This window comes from Natator depressus, chromosome 8 (genome assembly GCF_965152275.1).
Source record: "Natator depressus isolate rNatDep1 chromosome 8, rNatDep2.hap1, whole genome shotgun sequence".
In the NCBI taxonomy this organism is placed as follows: domain Eukaryota; kingdom Metazoa; phylum Chordata; order Testudines; family Cheloniidae; genus Natator; species Natator depressus.
This window is the reverse complement of record NC_134241.1, coordinates 62,983,373-63,010,905: the sequence shown is the minus strand read 5'-3', so window position 1 is coordinate 63,010,905 and position 27,533 is coordinate 62,983,373. Positions and strand designations below refer to the sequence as shown.

The window sequence follows — 27,533 nt, the reverse complement described above, 5'->3', positions numbered from 1 at the left end:
AGGCGCTCGCCCGCCAGCTAAAGTTGCTCTGGGAAGCTCACCTCCAGCCAACTAACTCTGAGCTGATATTTAAATAAAACGCCGCGTTGTGATTGGCGGAGAGGCTAGAGGGCGGGCACTGTATGACGATTGGTGGCCGGGAAGAAACGCTGCGCCGCTGGTTGGTGGGCGGGTTGGGCCAGGGCTGTGTGGGGATTGGCGGGCCGTGGGGGCGCTTGGGGATTGGCGGTGGTGCTGGGTTTGAATGGTTGGCCGGGTCGGTTAGCACCGCGCTGCCTGTTTGTCCGTCTGGCTCGTGCGGGTCTTCTGGCTGCGCGGGGACTGGGCCGCGCTGAGTCCCGGCAGCAACAAGCCGACGATGGCTGCAGAGCTGCTGCGCAGGGGAGCCGCCGCTGCCTGGGATCTGAGCCCGGCCGAGAGCCCCGGGCGGCGGAGGCGGCGCTGGGCTGATAGGGAGGAGGAGGACCCCGCCGTGCTGACTCTCACCCACTTCTCCCGGCCGCCCTTCCTCAGCTTCGGCAGCCTCCGGCCCGGCGCCTCCTGCACCCGGCTCCTGGCCGTAGACAACCCCAACCCGGAGGAGGCTGATGTGGCTATCGACCGCTTCCCGGCTCCCTCCACAGGCTTCAGCCTGGAGCGCCGGCGCTTCCTCATCCAGGTAGGGCCGGGCCCGGGGAGAGCCTGAGCTGCTGCCCCGTGCGGCTCCGCGTCCTCTCACCAGACCTCTGCGGGCAGCCCCAGTGGCTGGAGGGGCTCGTGGGGGCGGTGCTGGAGGCTGGGCAGAGCCGCCCGCTCCGCTGCTGCCCTCCCCGGGCGACGGGTCTCCGGGAGCAACGGGCCGCGGGTTACCCGCCTTGTCCGTGCAGCCTCTTGGCATCTGCGTCCTGCACTGACTGCCCGCTCCCTGGGGCGCCGGGCCTCTCAACCCCCTGTGCTGTCAAAGCCGCTGGACAGGTAGTTAAGGGGAGAAACTGACCAGTCAACCCTGCAGGGGTAGGTGTGTCTCGAGGAAGCTTAACCTCTGTCTGTTTCAGAATGGTTAGGCTTTAGGTAAGATAGACATGTGTCCCCTTTTGTGTGTTTGAAGAATTTCTTATGTTTTGTTGTTCCTACTCTTAAGATAAAACATTCTAGATTAGGTCTCCCGTATACCAGAACAGCATCCTGGCTATGGGGCATTTTGAGGTGGGTCTTTCTCAATTTCTTGTATGTGTTCTTTGCGGTACTCTTAAGATAAAACATCATACAGCTTAATCATAAGGCTGTTTTGGTCACTGCTAGACACAAACTCCCAATGGGAAGAACCACAGATGAGGTTATGACGTTATCTGATATGCCTAGTAAGGAATCTATTTGTCAAAGAACATTTCCTGAATCTTTTTTGTTGTCTGTATTGTTACAGACATACTTTCTGTCAGGTATTTTGAAATAAATGACCAAAAATAATTGAAACTGGTGTGATTATATTGTGTTATTTTGACAAATATAATATGCAGAATTTTAAAATATTCTGTGTGGAATCTTTAATTTTTTGGTGCAGAATTCCCCCAGGAGTATACGGTCCATCTTTGTAACAGCAGGTAGCTAATTTTGACAAGTACCTTCCTGACAGCAATATTTATCTATACGGTACTTAGTATAGGGAGCAGAATCTGAGGAAGTGATAGCTGCCACAATTTACTACCAGTAGTGCAAGTAAATGTGTTAGATGAGTTAATTGTGTATGGAACCTCTTTCTAATATTAAAGAAGCATAAAAAAGATGTACAGTCAGATTTTTTTTTTTTTTTTGCTACAAAGACCAGTAAAGTATAGTGAGATTTTCAGGCATTACATAATGTCAGTCTTTGGTTTTTGCAGTGCTGTCTTGTTTCTCTCCTTTTCCATCATCAGCTGCCTGTTTTGCTGCTATATTGATTCAAATATCCGAGTGAAACGACAGAAATGGTAATGCTAGAAGTGCACAGAGTGCTTCAGATACTGGCATTTTTCACTCTACTGGTGTTAGTGTCAGCAGAGCAGCAAAATGTACAGTAGCTCACCTAGTGTTTGGCAAGAATCTTCCCTGAGTTCTAGCTGTTCAACAAATTAATTCTAATCCCCTGTAACATCCCAAAGTTGAGCTACTGGCATGTAAGAAGGACACTATCTTCATTATTTTTCAGTGACCTTATTGGTCTATCTGCTCTAATCAACACAAAACTTAGAACTTGGGTACTTGAGCTAAATGAGAACAAAATTACTTAGAAAATCTAAATATGCTTATTTAAAATTTTGCTTACATTCTGATAATTATTTAGGATACTTAATAATATTATTCTTGCATGTCTGTAATTCACCACCTTGCTTACAGTACTCCCATATAGCCCTTTTCACAAGCATTCAAATATATGTACTACAAAATATGAATGAACTACTGATCTTTTTAACAGCTAGTAATGTAATGAAATAATTTTAGCAGGTTTTCCTGTCAATAAAAATCACATCCTTTTCTTTCTTCATATATCCATTCTATCTCCTGACCTCATTATTGTTTGTTTTGCACTTTCTCACCTGTGCTCCATCATAACTGTAAATTCATCTAATAAGTAAATTTATGCACCCAACTTTAAAAATGTTGAGAGACCAACCCATATTTATGCATTCAGTGGCTGAAAATGTAAGCCATACTATTTAGTATTTATATAGCACTTTACTTAAAAGCATTCACAGACACTAACACTTTTTTGTTCACTGCTTCTTTTTTAAATAATCGATTCTCTTAAAAATATTTTCATGTCCTTACAATGTTTTTGTTTTAACACTTCATTCTCTTGTAGTCTGGAGAAAGAATCTTTATTTCTATAACATGGATGCCATTAGAAGAAGGAAAAGTTAGAGAACTGGTAACTTTTATTGTTAATGGCATTGTAAAACATCAGGCTGTGTTGTTGGGTGTTGCTGAGCAGCCTCTGAAGAAAAAGGTAAGAAATTATTTTTGTCTTATTTGTTTCTTGCTTGTGAGTCAAAATTTTGCAATGTAGCAATTGTTTCTACTAGTGTAGGCCTGGATGAATTGTTGGCTGGGTATCCTCAGTGGGAGCCCCCAATAAACTTGGAATTTGCTGTCCTTTGACCTGAAATAGTCCAAATATGATGAACACTTCAAAGTTGTTCTTTTCCCATTTGAAAATGGTAGAACATCTTAAGGGTGAATTATTGGAGTAGAAAAGTGGCTTTAGCTTATTTTCCTGGTTGGTTTGATTATGGATTATATTGCATTGTATTGCTGTGCTTCAGCTATGTTGGTGTGGTGTTTCTGATGTGGGCATTTCAAAGTTTATGGTAAGTGCATAGAGCATGTGGCTACATATTACTTTTTTAATGTGTATCTATTCAAAATAACTTAAAAAAACAACAACAAAAAAACCAAAATTAAAAACTTGTATGTGTTAGCTATCAATTCATTATCTGTGTGCATAAATATATATGTGTATATTTTTAAAAAAGCAACTACTTTGGAAACTCTTTAATTTTCTTTTTCTTTTTTTTTCTTGTGTGCGCTTTTTCAGAAGAGTCTTTGGGATGCTATTAAAAAGAAAAATACTTCAGAAGGATCAGTTTCTACAAGAGCTAAGCAAAAACATTCAAATGTTAAAAATGTAAACAAAACGTTTCGTGTTTCCAAAAAAACAGATACAGTTAGAAGCCCGCTCCAGTCCTGTGAAAATTTGGATGTGGTAGGAGGTAGCATGTCCCCCTCAAAAAACTCGCTTATCACTTTAGAAAACAAATTGCCTATATCTCCTATCAGTCCTGTATTGCAAGAACAGCATGATACCATTTGCACACCTCTTTCAATGAGAAGATCTACTACATACTCAGTTCTTGGTACAGTGGTAAATGATGAATTATTGCAAGAAATAGACACATGTAACATCAAAAAACTTCATAATCCTAATGAGCAAATAAAATCCTCAAGTATACACATTTCTCCTTCTGGATTAGTACAAGCACACAGATCAAATACACATGTTTGTGCTCCGGAATGTACAGCAGCCTTGCACTCTTCTTTGAGTCAAAGGAGAATTTTAAGTCCAGATTCTTTTATAAATGACAGTTATCAACTTAATGTAGAAATTGTAGCAGAGCAAGTTGCTCCCATATTGTCACCCGATCAGTTTGTAAAAGACAACGTAGCTATAGAATCAGTGTCTCAAGTCCACGTATCTGTTTCACCATCCTCTTTATCCTCCAGTGTGGAGACTTGTATAACAAAGAAGTCGTCATCTTCAAAATGGAAAGAAAATGAAAAAATGCAGTACATAAGTGTATCTGTAGAACATAAGTTTCCAAATGATGTCCTTAATGAGACGCCAATAGTGAAATCTCAGTTACTTCATTGTACCAAACCTGAACAAAATCATCTCCGTTTTCCTCTTTGTGATGAGGATCTTCAGATTCGCAGTTGCTCCCAAAGAGAACAACCAAAAAAACGTCCTGTGCTTTCTGCTACTGTCATCAAAAATAAGTTGTCTGCTGCTGAAAGAAAAGGAATGAAGACAACTAAGCCAAAATCTAGAAAATCTCTTAATAATATGATACGGGAAGATGTAAGTATAATTCCCAGACATTCAAAGTTAGAAATACTCCAGAACCTTCCGGTTATAGATCCCATCTCAGGTGAAACCAAATGTCACAAAGATGAAATACATTCCTGTTCCATTGGATCTACTTTACATAGTCGTAAGAGGAAAAATGAAGTATACTTAGAGGATATTAAGACTACAGCTACAGAATATGTGGAAGAAACAGAAACCAAAAGAATCTTTACATCTTGTGTTGACAGTAAAATAAAAACTACTGTAAGACCACTGGTCTCTAAGCACATAAGCAGAGAGAAACTACACCACAGAAAGAAAGCTGGTGAGCATTTTTTATTTGTGTTCTCTAGTGAAAGAAAATAACTTAAGTGTCTCCATATTTTGCCAAAATGTTGTAAGGGGACCCCTAGAACTCTCAGCATTTCAGTACCTCTTTCTGCAGCAAGTATGACGATACTGTAGCAACTTCTCAAGTTGTCTGGTAGCAATAAAGTGTGGCTATAGAATACACTGTCTGCATTCATTTAGCAGAAGCCACTTAACTGGTATCGACTAAATAGTCTTGTAGTATGTTAGAAGATTTGCCATATTTAGCAACATTGCTGGGGAAGTACTAGATTTGTCTCCCGTGGCTTTGTGGAGCAATGCCCTGGTTCTGAGCAGTTTATTTCAACAGGCAAGAAATGTGGGTAGAGGTGGTAGATGAAGGGGATTTTAAGATGGGGAGAGGAAGTGCTAGATAAGCTTTGGTGGGGCTGTGGAAAATCTAGCATGGAATGTGATGTGCTGTCAAAAATGCAAATAATTGGTATTAATGCATTTCAAAAAGTTTGCTTAAATGTCTCACCTGGTATTCTCTAAAAGACTATTCACAATAGCTCACAGGTGTGAATGCATTTCTGGTGCCATAAATTTCTACACTTGGTTCTCTGCTCACTCTACTTCTTACAATTGGCTCATTTAGCAGTCTCACATTAGTATAACTCTTTGGTGTGCTAACACTATAATTTTCTTAAAATATACGTCTGCTCTGAAAAGTGACCCTTGTGATGCCATTTCTTAAAAAAGGAGTCCAAGTTTTATCAGTTGTGCAAACTCACCGTGGGAACTGAAAGCTAGGATGCGGTTTTCCTGCCCTTGTATAACTGCCTGTAAAGGTTCTTGCAGGTGGAAATCTGTTCTATTATAGCTCTGTAATCTCTTTGTCTTCCAAGTATGTTCACCATTGTCTTCATAGGGTTATACCGATATAACAGCACAGAGGCAGCGTGACGAGATAACAGTACACAGTTTGCCCCAGTCCTAAATATAGCTACGTTTCACTATTGGAATGTAATTTTGAAACACTTACACCCAATTTAACTTTTCTGAGGCCTAACATTGTTCTACTTGAGCAATGTGTTCACATATAAATGCTGAATGGTGCCTGGCTGTGGAACAGCACAGGAGATCAGAATGAATTCATATCTTGCCTCCTTCAGTGATGAACACAAGGTAAAATCCTATTTTATAATGGGTAACTGATCCAGAGACTAAATGACTTGCCCAAGGTTACACAGGGAGTCTGTGTCACAACAGGTAGTTGAACCCAGGAGGTCTCATGAATCTCAGGACACCCAGGTCTCGCACAGCCCGGGCTAGGACCCTACTCATTAGACCATCCAGATAGATGCCAGTGGCTTAGAATTTTGAACTTTGGAAATTAATACCTTGTGCTGGTAATAGACTTTAAAGTGGTAGTCCAGTAGGATGTGCATCTTCTGAGAATAATTACAGGTAATACTTTTTTCTCAGTGTGGTGAGGAAGCATGGAATGTAGTAGTGTTTAACTGGCAACTTACACTTCAATTTTTTTCTTCCACTCTTTTTGCAGTTGCCAAGCAAAGCAATTTATCTGCATTCTTCTAACATTCATTAGTCAGAAGATTTATATATAATTATGCTTACATAGCATCTAGAGAATTAATGTTTCTCCATCACAGATGACATTGAAATATTGTTTTTGACTTTTCCTGAAACACACTGAAGGAAGGTAATTTAAAGATAAAAATAAAACCTCTAGTCAACCTATACCAGCTAGAGTTAAGGAATTTTCTATAGCGATGATCTTTCTTATCATGTTATACTGCTCCCCATAATTGATAGGGTTGGTAAAGAATGGACTCAAGGCTATAACCCTTAACTATACCTTGCTTGCTTGTTAGTGGTAGTCTCACCTTCAGTGATAAATAGGTTTTTTTGCTGGCATCTGATATTTTGTTAACGTTTTTAGGTTCTTTGTCTAAAACTATCATCAAAACTACTAAGCGCATTGATGGTGTGGCACAGTCTCAGCTGACCTTCATAAAACCATTAAAAACAGGTAAACAGAGGTTTTCAGTATCCATGAAGTCAGAATTTTTCTTGAATTGAATGTCAGAATTGAACTGGGAAAATTTTTTGGTTAATAGTTTTTGTTAAAAGTGTAGTTCTCGTTGACCCAAAACTGCTTGCCAATTCGTGTAGACTTTGCCAGATAGTTATGACTGAACCAAAAAATCAAAATGTTTTGGTAAGAGGAAAATGAAACAGTTTGTTTTGATAATATGAAACAGTTTTTTGGGGGGTGGAGCCATAAAATGGTGGGGAGGAGGTGGTAGTGTGGTGATGCCCTCCTGATAAATTTTAGCTTAATGGTTAGGACGCTGTCCTGGGATGCGGGAGACTAAGGGTCAAGTCCACATTCTAGAGTAGGTCTCCCGTATACCAGGACTTTGTCCTGGCTATGGGGCATTTTGAGGTGGGTCTTTCTCAGTATCTTGTATTGAGACTGTTTCATGTTGTATAAGATATTAATTGGAGCCGGGACTGGAATTTGACTCTCCACTCCCAATGGAGTATTCTAATCACCAGGCTGCAGAGTCATTCTCACTTTCTGGCCCAATTAATATTTAATTAGTAATGCAAAGTGGAACAGCTTCAGCAGGAGAGATTGAGAATACTCCTTAACGTAGAATATTCCCATACTCAGTAGTTGGGGCGCATACCTGGGATATGGGAGACCTGGGTTCAAGTCCTTGCTCCACAGGGAGATAAAGGGGGTGGGGCTGTCTGAATGGTGCCGAAGCTTTTGTCTACACTACACAGCTTTTAGCAACACAGTTGGTGTTGCTGAAAGTTGGGCAGTGTAGCTGCTGTTTGTCAGCACTTTTGCTGACAAAATATTTCCACCCCCAACAAGCGGTGTTCGCGTTGTCGACGGGAGAGTACTTCTGCCAACAGCGCGCTGTTCACACTGACACTTGCCATGGCAAAACTTTTGTCTCTCGAGGGAGGCGGGTTAACACCTCTGAACGACAAAAGTCCTGTCGCTCAATTGCCCGTGTAGACCTAGCCTAAATCCCCTTGACAATGTAGCCCCTTATTCCCAGATTTTTTACTTTTAGTAAAAAAAAGAAGTTGGATGCCTAAAATGTGTTTTGGGATCAACGAAACATTTAGTTCAACTTGAAACCTTTTTTTTTTTTTTTTTTTTAACAGCAAACCAAAAAATCAATTATTTGTTCACCTCTACTAATAACTTGTGATTCTGAATACACTCAAGGAGCAGATATGTGGAATCAAATGGTGCTGTATTTATGTAGGCAGAAATGTGACAATAGATCATGCTTCAAAGGTTTTTCAGTATACTTAAAAGCACTAGGCTACTTAACATTATTGTTAATATTGATAAAGCACTAGATAATAGCATGAACTATCATACCAATAACTGTCCTTGTCTTCAGAGTGGTAGCCATGTTAGTCTGTATTAGCAAAAACAACGAGAAGTCCTTGTGGCACCTTAGAGACTAACAAATTTATTTGGGCATAAGCTTTTGTGGGCTAAAACCCACTTCATCAGATGCATGGTGCGGAAAATACAGAGTCGGGTATAAATACACAGCACGTGAAAAGATGGGAGTTGCCTTACCAAGTGTATGGGAGGGTGGGAGTCAGTGCTAACGAGCCAATTCAATTAAGGTGGAAGTGGGCTTTTCTCAACAGTTGACAAGACAGTGTGAATACCAAGGGAGGGAAAAAATCACTTTTGTAGTGCTAATGAGGCCAGTGTAATAAAGGTAGCCCATTTCAAACAGTTGACAAGAAGGTGTATGAGCATCAGCAAGGGAAAATTAGTTTTTGTAGTGACCCATTCACTCCCAGGCTGTATTCAGGCCTAATTTGATAGTGTCCAGTTGGCAAATTAATTCCAGTTCTGCAGTTTCTCTTTGGAGTCTATTTTTGATGTTTTTTTTGTTGAAGAATTGCCACTTAAGTCTGTTATTGAGTGTCCAGGGAGATTGAAGAGTTCTCCTACTGGTTTTTGAATGTTATAATTCTTGATGACAAATTTTTGTCCAATGTACATGACAGAGGGGCACTGCTAGCATTACATCAAATGAAGTGGGTTTTAGCCCATGAAAGCTTATGCCCAAATAAATTTGTTAGTCTCCAAGGTGTCAGAAGGACTCCTCGTTGTTTGTCCTTGTCTTGAAGAACTTCTTAGTTGAAGACAACAGCAAGTACAATAAAAGTGGCATGTGGTCTATAAATACTTTCCTCATAATTCCATTTTTGTGCAAGTCATTCAAGTTAAAGTGAAGAACTGCATATTTGAAGAAAACATAAATAATTTTAATTTGAACTTTGTCTGTTTAGATAATCTTTCTCTTCCCTCCACCCCCCCTTAAGTCATTCCTAGGCATCCAATGCCTTTTGCTGCTAAAAACATGTTCTATGATGAGCGCTGGAAGGAAAAGCAGCAGCGAGGCTTTACCTGGTGGCTGAATTTCATACTTACACCTGATGACTTTACTGTAAAAACAGAGAGTTCACAAGGTAAAGTAGGTAACTTTGAAACAGTGCACTCTTGCTAAATCATGGGAACGCTGTAATGTCAATATATAAAGCAAAACTTGCTCTAGGAATTTTTTTTAAGTAAACTCATATATGCTGAATGAAACCACTAGCTAAAAGCTAGTATCAATTAAGCTTTCATTAATTTATCTGTATGTATGTAACTAACTTTTCAATAAGGGTAATTTTTATATTAAGAGGTGGTTGGTTCCCCTCCCCCATCACCCCCTTCATGAATTTCTGTCCTGAGATTGGAATGAAAGGAAGTTCAGTTTGCATCCCTACAGAGCTACTTTGATGATTGTAGAGCTAACATTTGGGTGTCTGTTTCAGTAGAAGTTGCACTGAAGGAAATTCTGAATGCTATTTTGAAATTTTATATATTTGTGTTTTTTTTCCATGTTCTTTAACTGAAAGTGTACAGTCTTGAGAATTTTTTTGATTTTTCTCATGATATGTCATCTGTGTATTAGTATGCATTTAAACTAAAAGTAAAATGATAGCAAAAATAGCGAACTCCTATAAAACAGATGCTAATTTACCTTTATGTCGGACATATAGACCTATTTTTCTTTTTTATTCTCTTTTTTTTCAATTAGTAAATGCAGCTGCACTTATCTTGGGAGCAGAAAATCATCATAAAGCCAGTGTTCCTAGAGCACCAACAAAAGAAGAAATGTCCCTGAGAGCTTATACTGCTCGATGCAGGTTGAATAAACTACGACGTGCAGCTTGCCGTTTGTTTACCTCTGAAACAATGGTTAAAGCTATTAAGAGACTGGAGTTTGAGATTGAAACTAGACGTTTGCTAGTTCGGAAAGACAGGCATCTTTGGAAAGATATTGGTAAGAATGTACAAAGGTTGTTGATATTTAGTATTTTTGGTAAAATAGCATTGAGTCATATTATAAGTGTAGCAAGTAGAGTAGAAAGACTTTTAACCAGATGGCTTTGTAACAATGAAATATGGTTTAAAAGTGTTTGCTGAATTTAACATTTCACCATACTTTACGTTCATTGCAGGAGAAAGACAGAAAGTCCTCAACTGGCTTTTATCTTACAACCCTTTGTGGCTACGCATAGGTCTGGAAGTAAGCAATGCTTCTTATGGATACTCTATTTTTGTAAAGCCTATGCCAAGAGTGGATCTCAAGTTCAACTATAGCTGACAGGCAGCTCTGGTTTATTATCAGAACAGAACAATTTCACATTTCCTTTTAATTCATGATTGTCTTGTTACAAAAGAGAATATTTCATCGGACAATTTAAAAGTGCCTTTCTGTGAGGAATACCCTGGAACTGGGCTGATGCTCCTTTGCTGTTGCTCAAGTAACTTTACCTTTCAGTAGTCGCTAGGAAATTGACACTTAGCGCGCTCCCACTACACTGCAGCTAGCTATGTTGGGACTGGTTAGGGAACTCCTGATGGAATCAGAGGACACTTTCCAGACATCAAAGAACCAGTAGATCCCATTGATACAAATTTTAACTTTTTAGATGGACGTTGTATTTGGGATACCTACTGGAATAAAACTAGGATTGAAACTTTGTTTGCTGTTTTTCAGATGAATCTGTTTTCAAATAAATGGGCTAGGTTACTAATGATTTGGGCAAGTGAGAAACTCTTAAATAGTGTATTGCTATTTATTTTGAATATAGCCTACTGAAATTCTAAAGAAATAAATGATACAATTGTGAGCATTTTTTTTTTAATTTTAAAAAGGTTTCCTTTTCTTTTCTCATTAGACTATTTATGGAGAACTGATTGCTTTGGAGAGTAATAGTGATATTATGGGTTTGGCAATATTTATTCTCAGTCGCCTACTTTGGAACCCCGATATAGCAGCTGAATACAGACACCCCACTGTACCTCACCTTTATCGGGATGGTAACTACTTTTTTTTCAAAACAGATTATTTTTAGCATTTAACTTTGCATTAATAAATAACATCTTTATGAACTTAATATTTTTAGGTCATGAAGAAGCTTTGTCTAAATTTACACTGAAAAAATTACTGCTGTTAGTTTGCTTTCTTGATCATGCCAAACAGTCTAGAATCATTGACCACGACCCTTGCCTCTTCTGCAAGGATGCAGAGTTCAAGGTAAAATATGATAGCCATTTCTTTTCATAATGTTTGATTGAACATATGACTTTGTATGCATATAATATAAAGTTGCTTTTTTAATGTTAAGACTTTAGTACTATTCACACTCAGCAAATCTTCCAGGAGGTCACTAGCTGTGTAAGACTTACCATCAGGACTTCTGAAGTGCATATAATTTATAGGGAGCGCTCAAGAGCCTTGTATTGTAGAGGTGCTTTCCTTTTCTTTCTAAGACTAAATACTGCTTTGCCACATCATTTATCTGAAGTTAAATCCTCTTGCATTTTGAAAGTTTATCTGAGGGCTGTCCTACAATACTTTGTTCCAGAAAGCTAGGCTGCATGTCCTATCTGTCATGCTATATGTTTGATTAGTAAATAGCCTCATTTATGTTGAACTAAAAACCATTTTTACTCTAGTCAGTTGAAGTCATGGTATAAATATCGTATGTAGTCTATTAGACTACAACACTGTTTAAGGAGTTAAATGCATGAATAAATAAAAATAAATTATTCATGCACTAGGATGCAGAGCAGGTATGATTAGCTAATGTTACGGCAGCTTGATATTTTTTGTTGTACACTAGGGAAGTTATGAAAGCTGTCATTAGGAAACCAGTTAGCTATCTGTGTCAGCGTTAGAATATTGTGGACACAATTTAAATGCCATGAAGAGATATTTAACTACTTGAATTTTTGTATCTTATGCGTAGTACTAAACGACAAATAACAAAGCGAAAGGCATTTGGGGGAAGGGATCAAATGGTCATTTGGTCTAAGTTTATTTTATTTCCCCTTAGAATAGTAAAGATGTTCTACTGGCATTTTCACGAGACTTCCTGAGTGGTGAAGGTGACCTTTCCCGTCATCTTGGCTTCCTGGGATTACCTGTTAGTCATGTTCAGACACCACTTGATGAATTTGACTTTGCTGTTACAAATCTAGCTGTAGACTTGCAGTGTGGCATTCGTCTTGTGTAAGTTGATACAGAATGGTTTTATGACTATCTATATTTGTCTAATCCTTCTGTAAGATGAACTAAGACACTTTATTGTTAGGAGAACAATGGAACTTCTCACAAAAAACTGGAGTCTCTCAAAGAAGCTAAGAGTTCCTGCAATAAGTCGTCTCCAGAAGATGCATAATGTTGATGTTGCCCTCCATGTTCTTAAAGAGCGGGGAATTCAATTGAAAGATGAATGTGGTAAGAATTGAAAAGTAGCGCTAGAATAACTATGCATTTGAAGAACAGGAATACATATTTTAATCGCTGTTGTATTTGATTTATAGGTGCTTCAATTGAGTCTAAGGATATTGTGGACAGGCACAGAGAGCGAACTTTAGCACTGCTGTGGAAAATTGTCTTTGCTTTCCAGGTATTGCATAAAGTTGTGTGTAGTTGTAAAGAATTTTAAGAAATGTTACAAACAAGAGGAGATAATGCATGGCTTGCAACAAAGAATTTGTAGTCTCTGAAATTGTCAAGTCTGGATTGACCTGGCTGGGTGACCCATGAGAATGATCTTTTGTGGATTCTCATGGTTAGACCTCATCGTGTGATGTATGTTCAAAGTGCTTTACAACTATTAGCTACATTGATGAGCTAGGCTCTAAAATGTAATACAATTCAGAACTCCTTTTAATTAGGTTCTGTACACTTGTTCATAGAATTTCTTGTGCCAGATACTGTAAGTTAAGTATGTGATAACAAGGGTCAGGTAATTTTGGCCACAGAAATTAACTTCTTGCTGAGGAATTCTCTTCGCGCTACTAAAAATAGCTCAAATAGATGGATGTGTTTAATACCGCTTCCAAACACTTGAAGAATGAAATAATCACCTTTGGACTTAGTATGGAGGCTAATTATTGTACTTGTATAGCCCTAAATGGAAGAAGGAAGCAGAGAGTAGGAGAAGAGTTTGGCTTAATGGCAAGGTTTAAGAGGTTACTTGAGCCAACTAAATATTCTTAAAAAATCAATATCCAGCTTAAGTGAATCCAATAGGAAGCAGTATACATTATGGAAAGTAAAACCTATTAGGAGGGAATTTGAAAAGCAAGTAGCCAGAGACTTTTTTTTATTATATATAATACCTGATGCAAGAATCTTAAAGAGAATACTGCTGCAGAATTATCAGGAAGCCAAAGGAGCAATTGAATGCTGAAGAATATTGCAGAGAAAATGAATTTATTCATTTGCATCAGTCAACAACAAGATGTTGAGGTAGATCTAGAGTCTCTTTAATTAGTTATATGGATGACCACTTCCACAATTGCATTAGGTAAGATTAAAAAAAATACATGTTTTCAGGGTATAAACCAACCATTGATCCAGGTAGGAAGACAATTTCCCTTTAAGTTTATTTTAAAAGCATCTGGTACTGGCCACTGTCATCTAGGATGCTGGATTGGAGTAACAACTAGTTTGATCCAGTATGGAAACTGTTATATTAGTAAATAGTGTGAGTGGTCAGTCCCTGGCACTTACTTAAGATGCTTTCTTCCAAACCATCCCCTCTCTGTTTAACCACATCAAGTTTACAAGATCACTGTAACGTTTTTTTATGTATCAGAAAAATTGATTTGTTTGTTTCCATTAAAGGTGGATGTTTCCCTTAATGTGAAGCAGTTAGAAGAAGAAATTTCTTTTTTAAAGAATACACATAATATTAAGACACAAATGGCTACTCTGGTGTCCTGCTCTTATCAAAGTAAAGTGAGAAAAAACAGCAGTACTTACTCATCTGAAAGTTACAGCAAAAATGTGAAGCTGCTGATGGACTGGGTCAATGCTGTTTGTGGGTTTTACAATATTAAGGTAAGTAGTCCTGGTTTTTTGTGTGTATATTTCCAGATTTTGTACATCTGCAAATACATTGTCTTGTAATGGGAAATGTTTATAATTATATGTCATTCAACACTAAATGTGTTCTATCAAATATATATTGATTAATAGTGATCTGTCATAAGTATTGTAATGGATGAAGTTCTATCAGTCTTATTTGGACTATCCCATTGGTGGGATGTCAGATATCTAGGATGTGTCTTCATGGGCCCACTTGCATTTCTATCATTTTTAATACATTCTCCTAGTAGAGAATTCCCACAGTGAATGTCTGTACTACCTGCCTGGCTACATACCAATCGAGGGAAATCTTCCCTCTATTAGTGAGCAAGCAGAATAAACTCTTTGAAAGACTTCCTTGAAGGATCCCATTGGTGGCTGATTCTAGTTTGCGGGAAAGGAGATGGTTTTTAATGAGCCTCTTGGTCCAAAGCAGTTCCTCCACTATATAAGTTTTTCATAACCTTCAAGAACTTCAGGCACTAAGATTAACATTAAAGATAGTCCCTGTGAGTATTTGTCTCTCCCCAAGCCGGCATATCATTTTTACAAGAGGTAGGGCGTTTCTTACGGACAGGGAGCAAGGAGTGAAACCCTGTTCAAGGAGACTTACTGCTCATCAGAATGGCTGGCACACTTGCACACTTTAGGAAAGCAAAATCTAACTTAATTATTTTAAGCTTAGGAGGCTTCAAATTCATTTCCCAGGCATTGCCATTTCTGAGTCCCTAATCAATGAAGCCACCTTTCTCTCTGAACTTCATGAATTTCACTTTGTGTGTCTTCCTCTGTTTGTTTGTCTCAAGTGCATCCATGCCTACTTCTCTTTAATACTTATGTATGTGGAATGTCATCCCTGATACTGTGTCTCTCACAATCAGTCTTCATTTAAATGCCTCTGGTCACAATCCCTCACACAAACCATTCTTTAACTCCCATAAATAAAAATCAAGGAACTAAAATGATGGATACTGTACCGCACAAGCAACTCCATAGCATTTTGTGTATTCCGTTCTCTATTCTGCTTGTCTTGCTTTCCTAATACTGCTTCTCTACATATTCTTGCTTTCCAAGATAGTAGTCAGTTGGTTAAGTATGTTTAAGATTTATGAGCTACAGGTGCTATCTTATTCTGAAAATATTTAGCACATTTTTTGACAGTGGATTAAAACATCAGTAACATACTATGCTATAGAAGGTCCTTTCTAGGATCCTTCCATAGAATTCTCCATGTCTGGTTTCTTTGACTACCGTTGTTCTATGAGGTGCACTTTTACTTTGGGTAGACATCCCTTTATATTTCTGACTTTCAGGAATGGAGAGCCACAGCATGGACTCGGCAAATGAGCATTACTTTCAGATAACTTGAATTTCATATATTTAATTTTCCTTTGTATATATATTAAAAGAAATGTGCATAGCTACATTCCTATCCAGTTACAGATATATTATGACAAATGAGACCTATTTTAAACTTGTACTAATTCATGAGTGTGAAAAATTTCAAGGTTTTTTATTTTTTTTTAAACCAGGTGGAAAACTTCACAGTATCTTTCTCAGATGGCAGAGTATTGTGCTATTTGATTCACCACTATCATCCATGTTATGTGCCTTTGGAAGCTGTATCCCAAAGTACCACTCAAACAGTAGAATGTACAAAAACTGGTACAGTAGCACTAAATTCTTCCTCTGAATCTGATACATCTCTAAATATGTTGGCTGGAACATTTGACCAAAGTGAGTTATTCTTTAATATAAGATTTTTTGAAGCAGATTGCATGTTTTTTTTAAAAAAATAAATAAATAAAACCCTTAATCTGACTGACAAACACGATTATATTTTTCCTTCTGTTATAAAGCTATAACTACCTCAGTCGTCTATAAGGAACTTCTGGACAATGAAAAGAGAAATTTCCAGTTGATTAATACTGCAGTTTCTGACCTGGGTGGAATACCAGCTATGATTCATCATTCAGATATGTCAAATACAATTCCTGATGAGAAGGTGAGAGGTGGTTTTTAATTTTATTTTATATAATTTCATATAAACTGGACAGTCCTAACTTACCATGGTGTTTTTTTTATGTATATTTCTTTAGGTTGTTATCACCTATCTGTCGTTTCTGTGTTCACGGCTTCTAGATCTTCGAAAAGAGACTCGAGCTGCTCGGCTAATTCAGTCAATTTGGAGGAAATACAGGCTGAAAGCAGAGCTAAAACTCCACCAGGTATTTTTATCAAGGACTTTATTCTTTTGTGAAGTAGTACAGTAAAAGCTGTGTTGTCCAGCCCTGTACCAACCAGAAAGCTCTCTAAACCAGCATTTCTAATATTCATAGAAAGTCCAGTTTATAGTCTGGTTGGCATGGGGCCAGCAGGCTCCGTACATGGCTCCGTGTGGCTCCCCAGAAGTGGCAACATGTCCCTGCTGCTCCTAGGCCAGGGGTGGGCACACTATGGCCCATGGGCCAGATCTGGCCCCTCAGGGCTTTGGATCTGGCCCACGGGATTGCCCCCTGTGGTGCTGCAGGCCCCGCGCCATTCTCGGAAGCGGCCGGCACCACATCCCTGCAGCCCGGGCTGGGGGGCGGAGGGCTCTGTGCGTTGCCCTTGCCTCCAGGCACTGCCCCGGCAGCTCCCATTGGCTGGGAACGGGGAACCATGGCCAATGGGAGCTTCGGGGGAGGTACCTGGAGGCCTGGCAAGGGCAGTGCGCGGAGCCCTGTGTCCCCTTCTCCCCCAGGGGCTGCGCAGGGACATGGCTCTGGCCACTTCCCGGTGCGGCATGGAGCCAGGGTATGCAGGCAGGGAGCCTGCCCTGGCCCCAATGCGCACCTCTGCCACCCTGGAGCCTCTTTAGCTAAGTGAGGCCGGAGCCCGAACCCCTCCTTCACCCCGCTCCCCAACTCCCTGCCCTGAACCCCCTGCCTGCACCTCGCACCCCTCCTGCACCCAACCCCCTGCCCTGAGCCCCCTCCGGCAGTCTGCACCCCTCCTCTGCCCCAATCTCTTGCCCTGAACCCATTCCTGCACACCGCACCCCCTCTCACACCTCGATCCTCTGCCCCGGCCCTGCATACAATTTCCCCACCCAGATGTGGCCCTCAGCCCAAAAAGTTTGCCCACCCCTGTCCTAAGCAGAAGAATGGCCGCGCAAGCACTACCCCTCCCCCAGATCCCATTGGCCGTGGTTCCCAGCCAATGGGAGCTGCGAAGGCAGTGCGCGGGGCAGGGGCAGCGCATAGCTGCCTGCCGTGCCTCTGCCTAAGAGTAGCAAGGACAAGTAGCCGCTTGCGGGGAGCTGCCTGAGGTAAGTGCCCCCGAGAGCCTGCACCCTGCAAACGCCCCCCCGCATCCAATGTTTAGTTAACTGGCATTTTTCACTTACCGGCACGCCCCATTTCCCCAACATGCCAGATAAAAAAGCTTTTACTGTAATAATCACTCTTGGTTTGTGGTACAGTGGGGGATACAAAATCAACCAAGTTGTGAATGGATAGTCTTCAGAGAGTAGCATTTGTAACTACTTTTTGAGGACTTCATATGTTACTAAGATGGTGACACAATCTTGCTTTAAAGCAAAACGCATCTTTTCATTCTCTTCAGAATGAGAACTAGTCAATGTAAAGACTAGTGCTCTGCCAGGGTTACATTTAATGTTAATAAGAGTGTTTCAGTCCTTTTCCCAAGTCAAGGCTGAAGTGGCTTTACTGAACTTTATGAAGAACTCCACACTTATTAATTTTACTTCTTTGCAATTTAAAATAAGATGAAAAGAATACCACGTTTGAGTTAGGTCTCTTGCTGCTGTGCAATGTATAGGATTTGACACACAACTTGACCAAAGCATTTCAACTGCAAATTTCAACAATGTTGGTGTTCCATTTCTGACTTTCTACAGGGAATTATGCTAAATTATATGTTCATTTTGAAATATACAAGACTATACAAATTGCCAAACAACTTGTTGCCCACTTCAAACTTTAATTCAGGTACTTAAAAGTGAAAGGTAGCTGGGGTACATTCAAGGCTGCAGGATTTCACCATGCTTCTTTACCATGTGTATAGCATTACATTTTTCTTCTTCGAGTAGTGTCACTATGGGTGCTCCACTAAGTGTGCTTGCGTCCCTACACTGCTGATTGGAGAACTTTTTTGATAGCACTGTCTGTTAGGCCCACTCATGCACTATCTCTCCTTGTGCTGCCCTTGTGTGGTGCACCAACAGCATGCCTCTTGAGCCTCACCCGAGAACCCTCCTAGAACACCCCCTTGTCCACAGCATCTAGGGCTTCTTAACTGCCTCAAGAGATCGAGGAACAGGAAGCTGGTACCAAGGAGGAAGTGACACCGAGGTGCATATTCTAGTCTCCAGGCGAAGCCGTCATGCCTCCCACACCATCTTTGGCAGATGAGGGTGTTTGCCAGCTCCTGGAAAACATAAAAGTCAAGATACAATTGGAGGAAGTCAAGGGCACCCACCATCAGCTCTTTGACATCCTCCACTCTTCATCCTCCTCAAAAATTGCCCTCTCAATTAATTAGGCCATTTTAGTCCCGGCAAACATCTTGTGGCAAACTCTGGCATCAGTGGTGCCAACTTGCAAGCGAGCAGACACAAAAATACTATGTCTCAGCCCAGGAATCTGAATTCCTATTTTCTCACTCCTCACCCAACTCCATTGTGGTGGATGCCGTCAACTCCCGCAGCCAATAACACCAATCAAAGACTACTCCCTCTGATAGGGATTGGAAGCATCTTGATCCTTTGGCAGAGAAGTGTACTTCTCAGCCACTTTGCAGTTCTGTATCGCCAACTACAAGCCCTCATGGTGAAATACAACTACATAAATTACTCAAACCTGAATGACTTTATTGAAAAGTTGCCAGAGACACATCACAATTCCTTTAAGGCCATTATCCAGGAGGGCCAATTAGTGGCAAAAACATTGCTGCAATCTGCCCTCGATGCAGCCAGCATGGTAGCTAGGTTCATCTCTACAGCTGTGGTAATGCAATGAGCATCATAGCTTCATTTTGTCAGGATTCCTGAAAGAGGGGTAGTCCACAGTTGAGGACCTTCCCTTTTGAGGGCACAAAGCTCTTTTCTGGGAAGACTGACGCCTCCCTTCGCGCTCTGAAGGACTCCAGGTCTACCCTTCAGTCACTGGTTATCTATACACCGGGACAAAAGAGATGATTTAGTCCCCAACCCCAGCATAAACCACACGCCACCCACCCTCCTCCACTTCAGAGTTCTTGTCAATGAGTCCTTCTGTGGTGGAGAAGGAAATAAGGGAGGTTAGTGTGCGCTTGCTGACAAGTGTTGTGGTACCGTACGAGGAGAGACCGTACGTGTGCGGCCCTGGCAGACACCGCTACCAAAGTTCTGATTAGCAGCGTAGGGATGCAAGCACACCTACAGTGGAGCACACATATGGACCCACATCTCGAAGAACCATCCTTACTGCAAAAGGTGAGTAACTTCGTCTAAGAGTTCCTTAATATTGAAGTTAAAAGCTAGCACTACTGCTAATATCTAAAGTTAAAAATGTTGAAGACCGTGAATAAAGAGGGCACGTTGTCCAAGGGGAGAAGGCAAGAACATAAGATGTACCATCTATAATGACTTACCAGCTGAAATCCCTAAGATCTATTTCAGGAAAGTTTGCTTCCGGTAACAGGAGGTGAAGAAATAACACATCTTCTCATCTAAGCTGAAGGGGTGGGGGAAGGATTGAAATATGACACTACATATATTTTAACCAACTTTTGTTATTAGTGGGAAACTCTCTCTTTGACAAATCTCTAAAAATAACTATAATCAACATAGTAGTTTTACTAATTAGCTTTTATGTATTAAAATTAGAGGGATCCTGTTTTGATGCTGAAAAAGCACATGAAACTTATTTGAAAATGTGTGTTTAAGGGAGAAATAAACATTGTTACTCAAACTAAGATACAGTGAAATGTGTATCTGAGTAAATTTTTGCAACTGACACTGCTGTGATCTCCGAGAAACGATGGAGGCATAGCTTTGGCTATATATTCTTTGTTTTGTTTTTTTAAACTAAAAAACAAACAAAAACCACAACTTTCAATGGAAATTCACTCCTTGCAGGAAAAAGACAAAGCTGCTCGGATTATTCAATCAGCTGTAATAAATTTTCTGTCTCACCTGCGCATCCAGAAAAAAGTTAATGCAGCAATTTTCATTCAGAAACACTGGAGAAGATATTTAGCTGAGAGGAAAACTTTGAAATTACAAAAGGCAAAATTGGAGGAAACTAAAAGTGAATCAGCTACAGTCATCCAGGTACGATTAAGTTAACTGGGGGGAAAAAAGCAATGAAGCTTTTTAAAAGGAGCTTCTTCTCTACTTAAAAGTTGAAGGAAAAGGCACATTCCCATGTCACAGGTTTTGCTGGTGGAATCACAAAGGCTTAAAGCAGTATATTCTCTGCCTTCAGTAGCTGCAGACTAAACTACCCAGAACTCTGGACTATTCCTTTTGAAAGTGCCAAATGGGACATAATGCTGGTATTTGCTATTGTTTTTAATGTTTCCCATTGGTGCACCAAAGGGTTTAAAATAGTGGTTCCTAAATTTCTGATCACGTGGTGCTGTTCTGCTTCTTTTCCAGCTGCTAAATAGCACTGACCCTGAAAATTCATTAATTTCTTAATATTCCTTCCTTCTCTATATAAGCGATTGCTGTAGGTGCCACAGGGATGCTTGCTTTTAGTGGGAGAAGTAGTCATCTACTGCCTCATTCCTGATTGTGCTAATACTTAAGAAATTTTCTCTGTTAAGATGTGGTACGTACTTTGAATACATATGAGAACCCCTTATTGTTACTTTTAATTCAGAACTCTTATAAATAAGAATATATAAATAAATACCCAACAGTAACTTGTGGACTTCAACCCAAATGTTACTTAAACTTTTTGTAAGAAAACTCTGGGACTTTGTGTTAATTCTCAGTTTATTTCTCAACCGTTTGTAAGGTAATCTTAACTGCTTTAATAGGTTCACCATTTGGCATAGAATTGGTATGTAAAAAGGAATAGCCTTAATGCATTCTGTATTTGTGATCATGAAAAAAGTTCTGGATCGTTAGTCTGGGGATAGAGTAGGAGTGAATAAATTGGAACACACAGACCTAAAGTCCATAAACTGAGGATTAATGTTGAAAGTGGCAAAATTGGGGGATTTTTTTGTTTTTCAATAAGAAAAATAACTAGTTCTTGGGGTGAAACTTCTAGGCTAACTTGAATATTAATATAATCTCAGTTTAATTCATAAATTTATCATTCTGTTCTCTCTTGCAGACTTACTGGAGAAGATTCTGTGCTAGAAAAAGATATCTGCAGCTAAGATACTATGTTATCCTTGTGCAAGCTAGGATAAGAATGATGATTGCTGCTTCTGCGTATAAACGACTTCTTTGGGCAACTGTTACAATTCAGAGACATTTGCGTGCTTCCTTGGTGGCAAAACAAGATCAGCAAAGATATGAAACTTTAAAGTCTTCATCACTTGTCATTCAATCTGCATTTAGAAGATGGAGAAAACACAAAATTGAGCAGAAAATTAAAGCTGCGATAGTGTTGCAAACTGCTTTCCGAAAACGGCAAGCCTCAAGATTAGCTAAGAGAGAGCGAGCTGCTGTTGTCATACAGTCTTGGTATAGAATGCATAAAGATTTGAAGCAGTATTTACATGTTAGAAAAAGTGTTATCCAGATTCAAGCCTGGCTTAGACGTGTTCAGGCTAAACATGTTTATGAGGAAAAAAGGGCTTGCATACTGATGATTCAAAAGTATTACAGAGCTTATCGGTTAGGTAAAATTCAAAGAAAAAACTATTTGCAAAAACGTGCAGCAGTTACAGTCCTCCAAGCTGCTTTTAGAGGCAGGAAAGCTCGTCTGTTATATAGACAAATAAAAGCAGTCTGTGTTGTTCAATCACATTGGAGAATGAGGCAAGAGAAGCGAAGATTTTTACTCCTGAAACAGTCTGTTGTTACATTACAGTCGCATGTGAGAAAATATCAACAACTAAAAAGATACAAAGAGACTAAAAATGCTGTTTGCATAATTCAGACTCGATACAGAGCATATGTTGCGTCCAAAAATGCTGTCTCTTCTTTCCAGAAAATACGCCTTGCTGCTATTGTGCTACAATCTGCCTATAGAAGAATGCAAGCTAGGAAAGAGGCCCACGTATTGAGATCTGTGGTGAAAATTCAGTCAAGTTATCGTGCTTATGTTGCCCAGAGAAGATTTGAAAATTTAAAAGTGGCTGCAGTGAAGATTCAGGCTTTTATAAAAATGATACAAGCACGTAAACATTATCGTGCTTTAAGGGAGGCAGCACTCTATGTTCAACGAAGATACCGTTCCCAAAAATACATCCTTCAACTTAAAGAATATAGAAAACTGACGGTAGCTTGTGTCAGCGTTCAAGCTGCAGTGCGAGGGCATCTGATCAGAAAACGAGTACAAAGATGGAGAGAGGCTGCAACCTTGCTCCAGGCTTACTACAGAATGAAAAGGGATAGGCAACGCTATCTGAGGGTGTATAGCGCTACTGTTATCATTCAGAATCGTTATTGTGCATACCAAGAGCAAGTCCGTCAGAGGCAGAAGTTCTTGAAAGTCAAAAAGGCAGTTGTCTACTTGCAAGCAGCCTACAGAGGTTATAGAGTACGCAAAATGCTTAAACTTCAGTATACGGCCACTGTTAAGATCCAGACAGCTTTTAGAGCTCATGCTGCAAGAATGAAATATCAAGCAATGATTCAGGCCTCTCTTGTGATTCAGAGGTGGTACAGAGCCTACAAAACTGGTTACAAAGTGAGACTGAGCTTCTTAAAAAGAAGAGCAGCTGTGATTTCTCTTCAAGCAGCTCTTCGTGGTTGGCAAGTACGAAAACAGGTTCAAAGGCAACATGGTGCTGCAGTTACAATACAGACTGCCTTTAGAAAGTTCCAGGCTCAAAGATTCAGGCTTGTAAACAATGCTGTGCTAACTATCCAGCAGCATTATAGAGCCAGCATTGTAGGTAGAAAACAGCGGCAAGAATATATGGAACTGCATAACTGTATTGTACAGCTCCAGGCAGTTTGGAGAGGAAGAACTGTGAGAAAACAAATTCAAAGGAAGCATCAATTTGCAGTAATCATACAGTCCTATTACAGAATGCATGTAAATCAATCAAAGTTGAAAACTTTGAGACAAGCTGTCTTAGTGATTCAGAGACACTACAGAGCTTACTGTATGAAAAAGAAACAACGTACACTTTATCTAAAAACAAAAGCAGCTGTCTTAGTCTTGCAAGCTGCTTTCCGTGGGATGAGAGTGAGGAAACAATTATGGGAATTCAACAAAGCTGCTACTACTATACAAGCAACCTACAGATCCTATGTAGTAAAAAAAAAATATGCAGCACTTAAAGCTATGACTATCATGGTTCAAAGGCGGCATCGTGCAGTTGTGCAAGCTAAGTATCAAAAGCAGGAATATCTGTCTTTAAAGAATGCAGTTGTTAAAATTCAGGCTATTTATAAAGGTATAAAAGTAAGACGACAAATTCACTGCATGCATCAGGCGGCTATTTCAATTCAAGCCATGTTTAAGATGCATCGTATAAACATTAGGTATCGGGCAGTGAAACTGGCAGCAATTGTAATTCAAATTAGATATAGAGCATTTCATCAAGGGAGAGTGGAACGTAAAAAATACTTAGAGCTACAGAGATCATCCCTTGTCCTTCAGGCTGCCTATAGAGGCATGAAAGTTCGAAGAAAGGTAAGAATTATGCATCAATCTGCAACAATAATACAGTCATATTATCGAATGCACAGACAACAAAAAGATTTCAAAAAGTTATCCATGGTAACTAAACAGATACAGCAGTGGTATCGTGCTTGCAAAGAACGAAATGTTCAAGTACACAAATACAGGATTATGAAGAGGGCCATACTCTGTATCCAGGCTGCGTTTCGCGGTATGAAAACCAGGAGACATTTGAAAATGATGCATGTAGCTGCAGCCCTTCTTCAAAGGAGAGTTAGGTCCTTTCTTAAAAGGAAAAAATATATTTCTCTTAGGGCAGCTGCTGTTATGATTCAGAGAAAATATAGAGCAGCAGCACATGCAAAGCAACAGCACCAAGAATATCTTCATGTCCGTAAGGCTGTTGTTACCATACAGTCTGCTTATAGAGGCTTTGTGGTAAGGGAAAAGATGCAACAGATGCACAAGGCTGCTACAGTTATCCAAGCAACCTTAAGAATGTATAGAATGCGTGTTTCCTATCAATCTGTCAAATTTGCTTCAATAACTATACAACAACATTACCGAGCTTACAAGGAGGGAAAACGTGTGAGAGAAATGTACTTAAAACAGTACAACTCTGTTTTAGCTCTTCAGGCTGCCTATAGAGGAATGAAAACAAGACAGCTCCTAAAGAAAAAACATAATGCTGCAACCATAATACAAACCAATTATCGAATGTACAAGCGAAGTTGCTACTACAAAAAAGTACAGTGGGCAACCCAAGTAATACAGAAAAGACACAGAGCCAGTAAGCTGAGAGGAATTGCAGTACAGCAGTACTCTTCTATGAAGAAAGCAGCAACTTGCATTCAGAGAGCTTTTCGGGAGATGAGGGCAAGAAAAAAACATCGGGAAATGTGTCAAGCTGCTGTTGTTCTTCAGAGACGTTTTAAAACATTTAAAGAACGACAGAGGTATCTTTCCCTTAAAGCTGCTGCTGTTGTCCTTCAGAGAAGGTACAGAGCTTTAATTTTGGTAAGATGGCACACTCAGGAATACCTTTCTTTTCGTAGAGCGGTTATTCGTGTACAGTCTCTGTACAGGGGTATTCAAACAAGAAGAAACATTCAACATATGCATTTGGCTGCCAGCACAATCCAGTCAGCATTCAGAATGCATAAGATTAAAATCTCCTACCAGAGAATGAGAATTGCAGCTCTAGTCATACAGAATTATTACCGATTCTATGTTAAAGGAAAAGTTCAACGGAAGATATATCTGACCATTCAGAAATCTGTGCTGATCATTCAGGCTGCTTATAGAGGCATGAAAGCACGACAAGAACTGAAAATCATGCGCGCATCAGCAACTGTAATACAGTCTCTTTATCGTATGCACAAACGGCATAATCATTATAAACAGTTACGCTGGGCAGTCAGAGTTGTACAGCAAAGGTTCAGAGCTAACAGGGCAAGAGAAGCTGAAGTAAAAAACTATACCAAAATTAAAAAGGCTGCCCTTTGCCTTCAGTCTGCTTTTCGTGCTAAAAAAGCTAGGCAGTTGGCTACAATCATACAAGCTGCACAGCGTATTCAGTCAGTATTACAGATGTACTTAGACAGGAGACGTTTTCTTAAGAAGAAGACCGCAGCAGTAGCAATTCAGTCTGCATTCCGATGCCATAGAATGAAAACTCGCTACAAAGCAATTCGGGATTCAACAGTTGCGATTCAGCGATGGTACAGAGCCTGTCGAATGGCTCGTTTACAGAAAGCTGAGTACTCTGCCCAAAGGCAAGCCGTAATAATTATTCAGTCTGCCTATCGTGGAACAGTAGTAAGAAAAATGGCAAAGCAAAAACGTGCTGCAAGAAAGATTCAGGCTTTTCTTCACATGGCTGTGCATCGCAGAAAATTTGTTAGACTCAGAGCAGCAGCTGTTACATTGCAGACTTACTACTTGATGAATAAAACCAAATTACAGTATATGACCTACAGAAAGGCAGCATTTGTATTACAGCAGCACTTCAAATCACATTTAGCTATGAAACACCAAAGAGGAGCTTATTTAAGAACCCGGAAGAGCATTATAATTATACAGTCTAGAATCCGGGGATTCATCGAGCATAGAAAGCTTCAGAAAATTAAACAAAGCACAATAAAAATTCAGGTATGTGAAAATGCAATGTGTTGTGCTGTATACATCCCTGGTTAATACTGTAACATCCGATGACAAACTGTAATATAAATTGTGTTTAAAAACAAGACCAGAAGTAAAATACTGGTTGCCAGTATGTGATAAGTTTCTGAAGCATGATTGATATAACTGCTATAACGATCATCAACAGATGAATCAGTCATACTTTGAAAGGTGACTTTTTAAAAATGGCATTGTTAGTGACTTCCACATCCAAAATGCTCATTTTACAAGTAATAACTTTTCCTAAATTCTAGTCCTACAAACTCAACTTCCAGGCTGCAAAAGTCAAGTTGGTGTTTTTCCTGCTTGTGCAGGAAACAAAGATTCTGCAGGTTAAACTATGCCCTCGTATTCAGTTGGTTTGTACAGATGTGACTAATGGTAACTTAATAGCTCTACTGATATGAGAAGAAATGGAAGCCAGCTCATTTAAGTAAATGTGTGGGCTCTGGAGTGGTAAATAGAGTAAAAGTAGTCACTTATTTTGTCAAAGTGAGAAGCTATGACAACATACACAGAGCAAGGGGTAAGAAGAGGCCATTTTTACATAGTCTCTGTCAGCCTCTTTAAAAGGCTCTCTTTTAGAGTGAATAAATGGTGATCTTGATCCCTTTTAAAAAAACTTGTTAACATTAGATATTTGAGGCCCCTGACTATTTTTTTTCCCAAGGGGGGGTGGGAGGCAGCTAAACATCAGAGGGAAAAAGGTGTGGTCCACGAATCCAGAGATATGTCTAGAGATGTGAGGAAAAACACTCAAAAAACCAGTCTTCCGTCCCTCCATGACAGGTCAAAAGGCTGCTGGGAGAAAGTAGAGAGCACTGCTCTTGCCTCCATAGACAGCAGTGGGGAACTAAACAGTGCGTTCACAGTAACTGGTCCTCTGAACTTCCTTCTGGTGTTTCCCACTCTTTTTGGCTGAGTATGTCTCTCGCTACCCCCATAGGCTGTTTGTGGGAAGAGCTGCAAGTGATTTTTTTCCCTTGTCCACTTAGCTGTCTTGTTTGGGGGACAGGGAGATTGCTCCTTGGACTGCCATAGCTTCCTGGAGTAGGGGGTGCCAAGATACTCCTTACCTTTTTACATTTCCTTCTCCTGCACGCCCCAAAAAGGGGAGTAGGAGTTTTAGGGTTTCTTATAATG

The 27,533-nt window shown here is 39.9% G+C and overlaps 1 protein-coding gene across 1 annotated transcript in view; it reads left to right on the top strand.

Moving 5' to 3' along the window:
* Window positions 1-280: 280 nt before the first annotated feature.
* Window positions 281-27,533, top strand: part of ASPM (assembly factor for spindle microtubules) — a 37,753-nt gene continuing 10,500 nt past the window's right edge. The window contains exons 1-18 of the mRNA XM_074961169.1: window positions 281-658; window positions 2,819-2,962; window positions 3,551-4,904; window positions 6,855-6,944; window positions 9,293-9,439; window positions 10,057-10,302; window positions 10,481-10,548; window positions 11,204-11,345; window positions 11,432-11,562; window positions 12,365-12,540; window positions 12,623-12,768; window positions 12,855-12,940; window positions 14,167-14,382; window positions 15,942-16,146; window positions 16,269-16,414; window positions 16,509-16,637; window positions 20,531-20,725; window positions 21,741-26,360. Of these exons, the coding sequence (XP_074817270.1) occupies window positions 359-658; window positions 2,819-2,962; window positions 3,551-4,904; window positions 6,855-6,944; window positions 9,293-9,439; window positions 10,057-10,302; window positions 10,481-10,548; window positions 11,204-11,345; window positions 11,432-11,562; window positions 12,365-12,540; window positions 12,623-12,768; window positions 12,855-12,940; window positions 14,167-14,382; window positions 15,942-16,146; window positions 16,269-16,414; window positions 16,509-16,637; window positions 20,531-20,725; window positions 21,741-26,360 (8,541 nt within the window). The 5' untranslated portion in view covers window positions 281-358. The remainder of the gene's footprint in view (window positions 659-2,818; window positions 2,963-3,550; window positions 4,905-6,854; window positions 6,945-9,292; window positions 9,440-10,056; window positions 10,303-10,480; window positions 10,549-11,203; window positions 11,346-11,431; window positions 11,563-12,364; window positions 12,541-12,622; window positions 12,769-12,854; window positions 12,941-14,166; window positions 14,383-15,941; window positions 16,147-16,268; window positions 16,415-16,508; window positions 16,638-20,530; window positions 20,726-21,740; window positions 26,361-27,533) is intronic.